The sequence below is a fragment of the Eschrichtius robustus genome, chromosome 18, assembly GCF_028021215.1.
Source record: "Eschrichtius robustus isolate mEscRob2 chromosome 18, mEscRob2.pri, whole genome shotgun sequence".
NCBI lineage: Eukaryota > Metazoa > Chordata > Mammalia > Artiodactyla > Eschrichtiidae > Eschrichtius > Eschrichtius robustus.
In genome coordinates, this window is record NC_090841.1 from 7,956,077 (window position 1) to 7,970,572 (window position 14,496).

At 37.7% G+C, this 14,496-nt stretch overlaps 1 protein-coding gene across 3 annotated transcripts in view; it reads left to right on the forward strand.

The window, feature by feature from the left end:
• The window catches only part of USPL1 (ubiquitin specific peptidase like 1), a 39,272-nt gene that overhangs the window by 9,792 nt on the left and 14,984 nt on the right, over positions 1-14,496 (forward strand). The window contains exons 4-5 of one of the 3 annotated variants that reach the window (XM_068526872.1): positions 5,133-5,778; positions 9,473-9,586. In XM_068526872.1, coding sequence (XP_068382973.1) covers positions 5,133-5,778; positions 9,473-9,586 — 760 coding nt within the window. Of the gene's footprint in view, positions 1-5,132; positions 5,779-9,472; positions 9,587-12,030; positions 12,110-14,496 lie in introns of those variants that run through there. The other 2 variants (XM_068526874.1, XM_068526873.1) reach the window with 2 other exon arrangements.

Here is a 14,496-nt window from a genome sequence, read left to right on the forward strand (position 1 = left end):
ATACAGTCTTCTAATTTCAGATATGTATTATTCCAGGTAAACTAGCAGTTCATCAGAATCACTTGGAATGCTTTTTAAAAATTTCTGGGTCTCACCTAGGTGCTTATTAAATAGAGTAGGCCCAGAATTCTGTAGTTTTATAACTTTTATGAACTGTCTGATGATCAGCCAGTTTTGGAAAATACTAGACTATATTATACTGTTGGTGATAGATACTTTTGTTGGGTAACACTTAAAGAAAATTTCAGGTATTCTTACAAATAGAAATAAATTATTTTTTTGCATTTATGCAATAAATATTTATTTGTGTGTCACCATGTTGGCACTGTTCCAGATGCTAGGATACAGTGAATAAAACAAAAATTTCTTGCTCTCAACAAGGCTGTATTCTAGATTGGGAAAGAAAATAAAAAAGGAAACCATACTTTTTTGTGTGAGGTAATGAAAAGTGCTGTGGAGAAAAATAAAGCCACAGGGACTGGAGTATCAGAGAGTGGGTAGTTTGCAATTTTAAAAAAAGTGTAGGAGGAAACTCTTCATTGAGAAAGTGACATTTGAGCAAAGATCTGAAAGAGATGAACAAGTCCTGTGGATACCTGAGGAGTGAGCCTTCCAGGTGGGGAGAGTAGCAGATACAGGGTCCTGAGAGAGGGGAGGTTGCCTGTCCCTGTTTGTGCTACTGCAGGGAAACCAGCAGAGCTGGATCGGAGTGAGTGAAGCAGCATAAGGGAAGATGGGATGGATCCAGTAAAGCCTTGTAGGCCATTTGCTGGCTTTTACTATGAAATAAAGAACCATAGTAGGGATTTTGGCAGAGGAGTGACATGATCTGATTTTCATGTTGAAAAAAATGTGATGGGCAAGATCTGAAGCAGGGAAATGGTTGGAAGGCAGTTGTAGTATTCCAGGGAGAACAAGTAGCGGCCAGGTTGATGCGGCATGGTTGGATTCTATATGTATTTTGATAGTTAAAAGGATATGCTGAAAGAGTTGGGTACGTGGTAGGAAAGGGAGGAATCAAGGATGATCCCCAGATATTTGGCTTGAATAATTGGAAGGATGGAGCTGCCGGTTGCTGAACTGAGAAAGACTTTGGGAAGAGGGAAATCTGGGGGAAAGATCAGGAGATCAGGAGCAATCAAGCTTGAGGCATCTATCTAATAACTGGGTAAATGGAGTAAACAGTTGGATCTGTGTGTCTAGTGTTAGGTGGAGAGTCTAAGATTGGATATATACATTTGGGGGTCATCAGCAAACTTACATGAACTTACATGGTTCAGTAAGTAATTGAACCATGAGGCTGGGTGAGTTTGCCGAGAGTGTGGATAAAGAGTTGCAAAACTGAGCCCTGGAACACTCCAGCATTAAAAAGTTTGGGAGGTGAAGTGGAACCAGCAAAGAAGTGAGAGACATGGAGAGTGAGGTAGGCGTAATCTCAGGAAGGAAAGTATATTGTCCTGGATGTCAAGTGAAAAAATATTTAATGAAGGAAGGGATGATTTACTGTCAATTCCAGTGAGAACTCAAGGTGGCTGAGGACTCACCTCACCATTGACTGGAGTGTCGTGGGGGTCCTTGCAGGCCTTGATTAGAGTAGTTTTGGTAAAGTAGTAGTGGTAAAAGCCTGATTGGAGTGAGTGATGGAAAATGGGAGAGGAAGAATTGAGAAATATAGACGTGAGGTAGTACCTGGAGGGAAAAGTTTTACTTTTGTTTGTTTTTAAGTTGGGAAAAATAACAGCATGTTTGTATGCTGGTTATATCCAGTAGAGAGGGAAAAATAGGAGAAAGTGTCACAGAATTGCTGGAGGGATATCCCTAGAGCAAATGACAGGCTCTATTGCACAAGGGGAGGGCTTGACTTTTAGGAGACTTGACAGCTCAGCTCATCTGTAACACCAGACTCTACAGAGTTTACTAATTAACTAGCTCAGAATAAAGTTGTAGAATTGTGAGCACTGGAAAGAGAGAAAAATAAAACTTACTGATTCTAGAAGAAAATTACTTTTTTCCCTCTTCTGAACAATACGTAATATTTCAGTAGAGTTATTTAACCAAGGACTACCAGAATAGAGAAGTCTCTGTTCTCAGAACAGTGGTTTTAACTATTACAGTTAGATGTGTTTTTTGCATTTTTAGTTTTTGAAGCATTCTTTTTTTTTTTTTTTTTTTAAATTGAACCATCTTTTTCCCTTTATTTATTTATTTATTTATTATTTGTGGCTGTGTTGGGTCTTCGTTTCTGTGCGAAGGCTTTCTTTAGTTGTGGCAAGTGGGGGCCACTCTTCATCGCGGTGCGCAGGCCTCTCGCTATCGCGGCCTCTCTTGTTGCGGAGCACAGGCTCCAGACATGAAGGCTCAGTAGTTGTGGCTCATGGGCCCAGTTGCTCCGCGGCATGTGGGATCTTCCCAGACCAGGGCTCGAACCCGTGTCCCCTGCATTAGCAGGCAGATTCTCAACCACTGCGCCACCAGGGAAGCCCCTGAAGCATTCTTTTTTAAGCCATGAGGGAAAAAACAATAACCAAGAGTTTCAAGTATATACTTTGCAAATGTAAAAAAAGAACTTTAGAGTAATTAATTATTGATCTAGTTTTTAGAAAATGTTCTAATCATCAGTAAGAGCCCAGTGTATTTTATGAAGTACATTGGTTTACACCAGGAGTCAGCAAACTCTTTGTATTACCCACTGGCTAAGAGTGATTTTTGTTGTTGTTGTTGTTTTTAATTAAGTAGGGGTGCTGGTGGGATGTGCACACCATGATTTTGACTCTGCTTGAGAATGGTAAAGGTTTTTAAAAAATTTTTTGCCTTTAAAAAAAAAGTAAAAATTTTTTTAATTGTTAAAAAAAACATAAAATTTACCATCTTAACCATTTTTAAGTGTACAGTTCAGGAGTGTTTGCTATATTCACATTGTTGTACAACATATCTCTAGAACCTTTTTATCTTGCGAAACTGAAATTCTGTACCTGTTGAATAACAACTTCTCCCTGTAGCCCCGGCAACTACCATTCTACTTTGTCTCTATGAATTTGACTACTCTAGGTACCTCATAAAAGTGGAATCATACAGTTTTTGTCTTTTTGTGATCTTACTTAGCATAATGTCCTCAAGGTTTATCCATATTGTCGCATATGACAGGATTTCCCTTTTTAAGGCTGAATAATATTCTATTGTATGTATTTACCACGTTTTCTTTATCCATTTGTTTGTCCATGGACATTTGGTTTGCTTCTACCTCTTGGCTATTGTGAATAATGCTGCAGTGAATATGGGTGTGCAAATATCTCTTTGACGTTTTGTTTTCAATTTTTTTGGATGACTCTGAACACAAAATTACTGCTATTGATTTTTAAAGTGTTCTCTGTCTTCTGACATGTGGTAGGACTAAGGAAATAATCTCAAGGTATAAAGTTGAGGGTCAAGTTGTTAGTTGATGGTGACCACACAGCTAGTTGGTAACAGAAAAATCAAGAACTTGTCCTGTTAAACTAAAGAATTTCGAAGTAAGTACAATATTATGCATATAATGTTCGCTTGTATAGAAAATGCTATACTTTATTTATTTATTTATTTTTTAAAGTTTATCCCTTCATTTTGGAAGGCCTTTTTTTTTTAAATTTTTATTTATTTATTTATTTATTTATTTATTTATGGCTGTGTTGGGTCTTTGTTTCTGCGCGAGGGCTTTCTCTAGTTGCGGCAAGTGGGGGCCGCTCTTCATCGCGGTGCGCGGGCCTCTCATTATCGTGGCCTCTCTTGTTGCAGAGCACAGGCTCCAGACGCGCAGGCTCAGTAATTGTGGCTCACAGGCCTAGTTGCTCCGCGGCATGTGGGATCCTCCCAGACCAGGGCTCGAACCCGTGTCCCCTGCATTGGCAGGCAGATTCTCAACCACTGCGCCACCAGGGAAGCCCAGAAAATGCTATACTTTAAATGAGAGCCTTTCAGTTAGTTGTTGCTGTGAAGTGAACCATCTCAAAACTTAGTCACTAAAGGAACTTAATGGCTTCACTTATGATTCTGTGGGTTGACAAGGCAGTTCTTACACTTCACATACTGTTGGTTGGGACAACTAAAATGTACACATGGCAGGCTGTGGATGCTAGCTGCCAGCTGGGAACCCAACTCAGGTAGTCAGCGAGGATCTCACTTCTTTTCCGTGAGGGTCTCTCGGTGAGGCTAATTGGGATCCTGACAGTGTGATGGCTGGGACTAAGAAAGATTGTTCAGAAAGAGGGCTCCAAGAGGGCAAGCCCGGTAAGCCAGTGCTTATGAAGTATGTGCATCCTGGTTGCTAATGTCCCATTAAAGCTAGTCACGTGGCCAAGCCTGAGGCTGTGTGGCGGGGGGCTGACTGTACAAGGGCATGAGTATCTGGAGGTATAGTTCTTTAGTTCACTGGAGGCCACCAGGGGAGCAATCTACCGTACTTGTGTAGAAGAAAGCATATTTTAAATGAGGGCACATGGTATGTAGATTTCTTGCATTTGTCTTGTAAAATATTTCACTAGTTTTCAAACTTAGGGAAAATTCATTGATTATTTTAGTGATTTGTTTACTCTTGATATTTGCCTGAAATTGTGTTCATGCATGGTGAAGTTATTAAAATTCAGCCAGTTTGATTCTTAGACCCAATATGGGTGTAAAATTGATATGCTGATGTGTTCTCAGATTAATACTCAGTTTCAAAACTGAGAAACAATACAGATTACTCTGAGACTTTCTTGGTTTGAAAATACTTTTCTAGTTTTTAATGCTATGCAGTGTACCTGTCTTAAAAAGAATAATACACTCATAAAATGTTGGAATTTTTAATTCACTCAACATTAGATTCTTTATTAAAGCAAAATTATGTATGTTTTCCTTGCTAGCTTACCCTAGAGTAACTCAGATTAAACCCTTGATTGTTCAAATTAACTAGGAAAAATAACTCTTTTGGGGATGAAACTTTTGATTAAATAGCTGTTTATCCCTGGTTCCTTCAAATTTAGATTGATAGTATTATATACCCTCTCATGTCAAATTAATGCTAAAATTTTATACGTATTTTTCATGATATAGAATCTGTGAAGTTAAAGCTTGAGCTTATTTGAATTTTTAGTTTTTGTTATTTTTTTTCTTTCTAGTGCATCTATCCCTTGGGCTCTAAATCACTTAATAACTTAATTACTCCTGATTTGGAAGATCGTCACACTCCAAATAAGCCTCAAAAAAGAAAGATCGTGGAAACCAACTATATAGATTCACCTCTTGTAGCAAATTCCAAAAAGACTAAAAATCATAGTGGTATTGATGGTGAACAAGTTTTGAACAGTAAACATAATGAAGAAGAGTATGATGAAACCTCATCAGACTTACCTGGTTTACTACACGGTGGTCAACAGAATCCAATTAGGACAACTGATTCCTTGGAGCAGAATGAGATTTTGGAAGCTGATATTGTTGACACGGCTGCTGAAGAAGATTCTACTATGGTTGATGTTTCTGGAACTGGAGGGACTTCCCCTCAAAATGAAGGATGCACATCTGAACTGGAAATGCCGTTGGAGAGCAAGCATACCTCATTTTGCCAGACTTCATGTGTCCAATGGAAAAACGCACATGCTCTCTGTTGGTTAGACTGTATCCTGTCAGCATTGGTGCACTTGGAAGGGCTGAAAAACACTGTGACTGACCTGTGCTCTACAGAGGAGTCTGTGTTCGGTCGGTTGTTCACTAGGTATAATCAAGCCAATGAGTTTCTGCACACCAGTCAGTTGGATGGAGTTAAAGGTTAGTAATAACATTTTATTTCTCTTTAATTTTTGAAGAGGTTAATGTTGAACGTTGTCTCATAGCACGCGAAAAGATGCCATCAGTAGCTTTTGTTTTACGTAGAACCTCGGAGCAAGGAGCACAGGGACAGAGTCTGTCGTGAAGCTTGAGTGAACACCAGTTGTGTTATCATGACTGCCCAAAAGGCAGTCTTTTTCAAAAACTAAGAGTAAAGAATAAAGAGGCTATGGCTGTATCTTAGCTGTCAGGGTTAATGGTGGTCAACATAGAGTCCATCAAAGTACAACTTTAAGTTTTTGAGTTGCCGTAAAGCAGAATAAAGAATTAAATACAAACCATCCATAATCCCACAACTCCCCCAAAATCTCTCTTCACAGTGAGGGCTATATTTTTATTTTCTATAAAATAGGATACCCATGAACCCACCTCCAACCCAAGATAAATTAAAATATTTCCAGTGACTTACATCTACCTATGTGTTCCTCCACATCCCATCATCTACCTCCCCCAAAGGTAATCATTATCCTGAAATGTGTTGTATCGTTTGTTGTTTTTTAATAGTTTTTCCTACATGTATATGGCTAAGCAATATATTGCCTAATTTAATGTTTTGAACTTTATAAAAAAAGACATACTGTACAGTATTTCTTCTGGGACTTCCTTTTCTTTTTATAAAGATTTATCTGTGCTGCTGCTTGTATTTGTGTTTCATTGATTTTTGTTGCTATATAATATTTCCAGTTCGTAAGTATATCAGTTTGTAAGTACATAAGTGTATTTATTCATCTGTCATTGGGTTGTTTTTTGCAATTGTAAATACTGCTGCTGTGACTAGTCTTAGGCAAGTCTCCTGGGGCACAAGAGTTTTTCTTCGATATACCATAGGATAGGCTCTGAGTTCAGATTTACTAGATAATGGCTAATCGTTTTCCAAAGTGGTTGTACCAGTCTACTCCCATTAGCAATGTAGAAGAGATCTTCCTAATCCATATTTCCTCCCTTGCTTATTTTCACACGTGGTGATTTTTGCAATTTGAATGATATAAAATGGTTTGTGGTCTTGATTTGCTTTTCCCAGATTTTAGAGAGGTTGGACAGCTCTTCGTATGTACAGCTGGGTTGACCCTCTGTTCCCTCTGTGAAGCCTGTTTGTGTCTTATTGCTGTTTGTTGTATTGTCATGTTCTTATTGATTTGTGTGAGTTTTTATATGTCCTTGTTGCTATATTTATTCAGACAGGTTACTGAATCTCCCAGTTTGTATCTCATGTTTCTACTTTTTTAAAGATATCTTTTGATGACAGAAATTGTTAATCTTTCCTATTATAGCTAGTAATGTCTGTGGTTTTAAAAAGAAATGTTTCCTTTCTCCAAGATCAGAAAGTCATTTACCTCTATTTTCACTGAGAAGTCACAGAGCTTTGCTTTTTACATTGAAATTCTTAGTTCAACTGGAGGTAATTGTGTCTGGTATGTGGTAACGGTTCATTTTTTTCCATTGCATAGCCTGTTTTTCTAGCTCCACCTTTTTCCTCAATTGATCTGCCATGCCCCCTTTGTCATATAACAATCTATGTATGTGTGCAGCTGTTCCTTAACTCTGTTTTGTTTTCTTGGTCACTTTATCTGTCCCTGCACCAATACCACACTATTTTAATTATTAGGGCATTTTAGGTCTTGCTATCCTCATCTTTATTCAACTTGGCTTTGATCATGCAATCTTTTATATAGATCGTATACATTGTTTCCCCATTGTTGACTATTTTTTTGTCTCTGTACCAATGCCATACTCTTTAATTATTATGGCTTTTGGGGTTTTGGTATCTGGTAGGTGGAGAATCCTAACCTTTATGCAGTTTGACTTCGGTTGTGCAACATTTTACTATATTAGTATACTCTTATACATTGTTTCCCCATTGTTAACCATTCAGGCTACTTACAATTTTTTTTTGCTACTATGTGTAAATACCATGGCAGATATCCGTGTATCCTTTGAATCTATTGCTGATTATACCCTAGAAGGGATGTTAAAATATTTATATAAAAAGTAGCCCCGCCCCCCCCCCCCCCCCCCCCTCTCCCTGCAACAAGAGAAAGCCCAGGCACAGCAACAAAGACCCAACACAGCCAAAAGTAAATAAATAAAATAAGTAAATTTATATTAAAAAAAGTAGGGGATCCCCCGGGGATCCTTTAAAAAAAAAGTCTTTCTAAATGGCTTTCCGGAAGGGTTATACCAACATAATAATCCATTTTCATATGTAGAAATAAACATCCCAGAACACTTTAATCACCTTTGTGTAGAAACGTTTAAAAAGCTGTAATTTTTTTAGATAAAAAATATTTTGTTTCAGTTTGAGTTTCTTTGAGATTGAACTTTTTTGCAGTTTTTAAAATTCAGTTTCTCACAAGCATATTTGCTTTTGCCTTTTCTCTTTATTCCTGTTTTCTATAATTATAGAAACCCCAGTACTGAGTTGGTGACAGTTGTTTGTTGTAGAAGAACATACCTCATTCAAATTTTGACTTGAATATTAAATAAATATTAACTTTTAATTTTAATATTATATTAATTTTTTACAAGATAATTGTAGTTTTTACAATATAGTTGTAATTACATTTGTTCAAGCTACATTACTTTGGATTGTAAGTTTTCTCTTTTCTTCAGTGTGGTCAAATAACAAAAATTCTGGTTAATGCTTACTTCATATTACAGAAGACTCCGGATGTTTTCATAGTGAGACATATAAGCAGGGTGTGATCAGGCCATATGAATTATTTATTCGTAAGAGATTTTAGTGAAAAGATCTATTTGTAGCTTAAGAGTAACTAGAGTCAGATGCATATGGCGGCTTTTATTCAAAATAATTTTCTTATTAATCTTAGGTAGTTTTCTGCCAGAGTAATTCCATCTTGAGGACTTTTACCCTAAAGAAATGATTAAAAACATGGACAGGTGTGTGCCCAAAGATGTTTAACATGATAGTATTTATAATAGTAAAAAAAGAAACAAATGTCCAGCAATAGGGAATGACTAATAAAACTATGGTTCAGTCAGAGTGTAATTAGTAGCCTGCAAATTTTTTAATGAAGCAGATTTGTGTAAATAAAAAAGCAGAATGTAGAATTGTATGAAATGTGATGATGTCATTGAAGACCCTTCAAAAGACATAGGAGGAGGAAAACATACCAAATCTTAGTTTGGGAAATAATCATGACTTTATTAAGACTCCTTATAAATGTATCTACTCCTGTGATCTAGTTAAGTTCAGTAAAAGTTATACAGAGAGGATTAAATGATTAGATTTTGTCTCTAGCATAAGTAATAATTTCATGAAAAGAGAGAGCTTCAGCTGTTTCAGTGATGGGCAAAATAATCTGAAAGTGTGGCTCTTTAGCTAGGCCTATCTGTGATTATTTGGATGAGAAAGACTTGCACTGAGATTTTACTCAGGCAGAATGATGTTGAGGCAGGCAGTCAGTACTAATGATATTGTGCTGTTAACACATATTGAGGGAATATATGGTATACCACAGAGAGAGGAAGAAGAATTAAGGAATTTTGTATTTTCCATTTTTGTCTCTATAAAATTTGTTGACTCTGGTAAACTTTCATTTTGGTAATGTCTTAATTGTCTGTAGAAAGAAATAGGTTGATGAGAAATTGATAATGTTCTGTATTTTATTATCAGATGGAGATTGTAAAAAACTTCCTTCTGAAATATTTGCAAAGATAGAGACCTGTCTGAATGAAGTCAGAGATGATATTTTTATTAGGCTTCAGCCTCAGCTTAGGTGTACATTAGGTAAGTAATTTATGGAATTTAACTGTATAACTCATCTACCATAAAGACATACTTATATCAAAAGGAAATATAATACTGTTTTATTACTTGGGATGATCAGATTCTTGGAATCTGATCATTTAATCACTGGTTAAATCGTTCGTGGATGGAGGTGTTCTATATAAATATGCAGGCATGTGTTCCACCCCTTCAGCGTGGATGCAGTTCTCAGAACCAGCTGAATACTCACGGAGTGCACCATTGGTTGCTTTCCCAATACTGTCCCCCAGTAGACTACTGCAGCGTTTTCAACCTTGACTGACTGTGCATTAAAAAAGCACCTAGGAAATTTAAAAGTAAATAACTAGTGCTGGGGGCCCATTATATAAGAATCTCAGGATGGAGTTCAAGTATCAGTAATTTTTAGAAGCCTCCATGTAATTCTTATGGACGGATGGGGTTGAGAATCTCTGGTCTACACCAACCATAGTAATTCTGTTTCCCCTGCCAGTGATTGGTTTAGGAATGGACATATGGAACAATTTTAGCCAACGGAATATGAGGAGATATATACTGATGACCTTTTGGGAAAGTTTTCTTACTTTTAAAAAGGGCATAAGAATGAGACCTGCTTTGTCCTCTATGAATTGTCTTTTGGCCTCTGGGAGCAGAGTGGAACAGGGGCGCTAGAGTCTCCAGGTCTTTATAAATTTTTTTTTGTATTGCAAAAAGGAGCTGGTAGTAATTTTTTTTTTTTTTTTTTGAGGGGGTGCCTTTTGTTTTATTTCTCTTTATGTTTTATTTCTGTTTATCTTTTTTTTTTTTTCCTGCCACACGGCTTGTGGAATCTTAGTTCCCCGACCAGGGATTGAACCCAGGGCCCCAGCAATGAAAGAGCTGAGTCCTAACCGCTGGACCGCCAGGGAATTACCATATTTCTCTTTATCCCTTTTTTTTTTTTAAGTCTATTTTTTAAAAAATTTATTTATTTATTTTATTTTTGGCCGTGTTGGATCTTCGTTGCTGCACATGGGCTTTCTCTAGTTGCAGCGAGCGGGGGCTACTCTTTGTTGCTGTGTGCGGGCTTCTCATTGAGGTGGCTTCTCTTGTTGCAGAGCTCGGGCTCTAGGCTTGCGGGCTTCAGTAGTTGTGGCTCGCAGGCTCAGAAGTTGTGGTGCACAGGCTTAGTTGCTCCGCGGCATGTGGGATCTTCCCGGACCAGGGCTCAAACCCTGCATTGGTAGGCATATTCCCAACCACTGCGCCACCAGGGAAGTCCCTCTCTTTATCCTTGTATTAACTCTTCTATTAATATTGTGTTGTAGTAGCTGAGTATATGATACTCCTATTAGTATAATACTCCTGTTAAATTATGTAAAATATCAATGCCTTCAAGTTTTTCTCTCAACAAGTGTCATTTATTTCATCAGACCCAGATAGTGTATCTGGAAGCAGAGTCTTTTTTGCATGGTTGTATCCCCTATTTCTTTGTCCCACAGTTCTGTCCCCTAGTTTTACTATTTTGTTTTTCATGAACTCCTACATATATAAGTTTACTCTGTTCTTATAAACTGATTTTCCGTATGCCAGATCTTTGGCATTGCCTCCTCTAGGACTAAAGGGCTATTCTAATTCATCATAAGGTGGGATCTCAGATGGGATGAATATTCTTTTATTCTTTTTATCAAAGTATGATTTACATATAGTAAAATCCTTTTCAAATGTATACAGTTGTGTTACCATTTCCACAATCAAAATATAGAACAGTTCTGTCACCATGAAAATGTTCCCCTGGCTCCTTTGTGGTCAGCCCCTTTCCTTACCCCCAATCACTGATCTGTTGGCTGGATACTCATTTCAAAGGAGCCTTTTTCATAAGATCGCCAGAGTGTAGACTGAGGGGCTCCCGTGTTGCATTTTGCAGGTGTCATTTCCCTCCTAGAGTGACCTGAGATGTTTTATTCAGGTTCCTTACTCCACTTCCCAATTGAATTAAAGAGTGGTTTCTTCCCCAGTCTGAATCATCACTCTTCTTATCCCTGCTAATTGTATTTACAAGGTGGCGTCTTGCTCCATTGCCACCTTGGGTCTGGATTTCTGTGTAACAGAGAAGGTATTTGTAAATTTTGTGCACTCATAGCAATTGGGCAAGCATACAGCTCTTCCAATACAGTGGAATCCTCTCATTTGTGTTTGTACTACTCAGCAGTGAGAGGTGCTACATTAAAGGCTAAGATCTTACTAATGAAATCCTTGTTTCAGGGAGCACTTTAGAGTCTTACAACATATGTGTCCTCATTCTGAATATTAACGTGTATTTTAAAGTACTAAAGAAAGAGAAGTAGAATCTGTATTGACCCGGAATGTTCGTTAAATTTTTAAGATCAGCCAGCCACTTCCTTATTTTGATTATTGTTTTTAAAAAACACATTGTAAACTGTCCTCTCTGCTCTCCCTCCCCACAGTTTAAGAAATATAACATTACAAATACAACTGAAGCCCTTTTTGTACTCTTCCCCAGTTCTTCCTTACCTCCCCACAAAGGTAACTACTATCTTCAATTTGGTGTTTTCTTTCCCTCTAATGTGTATATTTCTTTCTTTTTTTAAAAAAGGAAAAAGCTGATATTGTTATGGTTTCTACTTATTTATGTAAGTGTAAAGAGTAATTTAGTCTTTGAGTGTTGTGTACCAGTGTAAGGATAGACAGACCACTAGAACAGAATAGAAAGTCCAGATCAGAACCCTCCCCGTCTGGTTACTTCGTAACCATGATGGAGGTACTGATGCAGGTAGGTGGGGAAAGAAAAGGCCATCCAGGAAACGGTGCTTGGGACAGTAGTTTTCTGATACAGGGGGAAAATTAGATCCCTACTTCACACCATAATTAGAAAGAAACTTCAGCATATTTAAAAGCCTAAACATGAAAAGCAGAGTTTTAAAACTTTGGAAGAAAATATAGGTGAATATTTTACCACTCAGTGGGGAAGAATTTCCTAAATAAGATACATAAAAGAGGAGATTGGTGACTGTGATTACATTAAAGTTTAAAACCTCTGGGCAAAGATAGAACAAAGAAATAATACCCAGGATATCTTGCAAAGAACTCCTGTACATCAGTTTAAAAAAAAAAAAAAAAGACAAAAACTGATAGAAAAATGGCCAGAAGACATTCATGAGAAATTAACAGAAGAGGAAACTTGAATAGCTAGACAACAAGAAGTCACTGAAAGGTTTGCATCCTGGTAATAAATGAAGGTACTTTAGGGAAATATGCAAACTAGGTACAGATGGTCCCCATCTTTCAATGGTCTGACTTTTGATTTTTTGAGTTTACAATGATGTTAAAGAGATAAATGCATTCAATAGAAACTGCACTTTGAATTTTGAATTTTGATCTTTTCCTGGGTTAGTGGTAAGTGGTATGATACTCACTTGTGATGCTGGACGGTGGCAGTGAGCTGCAGCTCCCAGCCAGCCATGCAGTCATGGGGTAAACAACTGATACACTTACAACCATGCTGGACCCAGACCACCGTTCTGTTTTTCATTTTCATTATAGTATTCAATAAATTATATGAGATATTCAATACTTTATTTTAAAATAGGCTTTGTATTCAATGATTTTGCCCAACTATAGTCTAATGTTAAGTTTTCTGAGCACATTGAAGTTAGGCTGGGTTAAGCTGTGATATTCAGTAGGTTAGGTGTATTAAATGCATTTTCGACTTAATGATATTTTCAGCTTACAGTATAAAGGTTTATTGGGACCTAACCCTATTATAAGATGAGGAAGATCTGTAGTTGGGTAGGAGTTGGGGATAAGGTACTAGAGGCAAAGAAACCACTTAACTAGGGCTTCCCTGGTGGTGCAGTGGTTAAGAAGCCGCCTGCCAATGCAGGGAACACGGGTTCGAGCCCTGGTCCGGGAAGATCCCACATGCCACGGAGCAACTAAGGCCGTGCGCCACAACTGCTGAGCCTGTGCTCTAGAGCCCGCGAGCCACAACTACTGAGCCTGTGTGCGACAACTACTGAAGCCCGTGAGCCTAGAGCCTGTGCTTCGCAACAAGAGAAGCCACCACAATGAGAGGCCCACGCACCGCAATGAAGAGTAGCCCCCGCTCGCCGCAACTAGAGAAAGCCCGAGCGCAGCAACGAAGATCCAATGCAGCCATAAGAAAGAAAGAAAGAAAGAAAGAAACAAACCACTTAACTAATTTAGGCTGGAGGTTCTAAAAATTAGAATTAGGCATTGGCATTAAATGTTCTCTAATAGGATGCTTTATACCCATAAAACTTACAATCAAAGGAAAAATAATTAAGATCAATTTAGGAGCTATGTAAATTATCTAAAATGATCTGTAATCATGTGACTTATTTAACTGTGTTTTGAGCTCTTTCATGATATTTTGATTCATTGAAAACTTCATGTATTTTTAGACCTAAAGATTCTATGTCGTCATTATGAAATATAAATTATTTACTTTTTCACTTAATATTTAGTTACAATAGAGTAAGCATTTAAAGGCTGATAACTAATTACAAACTCATGCTATACTATGCACTGTTTATGCATATGATGTTGCATATGTTCATTTTTAGGAGATTGATTTGTATTTATTTCTGTTTATAAAAAATATTTTAGTTTTATGTTTTTTGTACAAAAGTAGCTGTGGGACTATACCACAAAGGTGACTATTAAAATAGCCTTTGTGACCACCGATATTTATAGAGTGTGCTTAGGCAATAAAACCCACTGTTCTGCCTTTTGGTCCTGCCAAGGTGACTCCTCCTGGCTGTGTTCCAGGCAACTGTAGTTCCAGGCCAGGGGGAGAACTGAACCACGGAAGTGAGACTGTCCCAGGGGAGGGAGAGGAGAGAAGGACTCAGGTTCTTTCTCAGGCCAAATCAGTGAGGCAGCATCTAAGC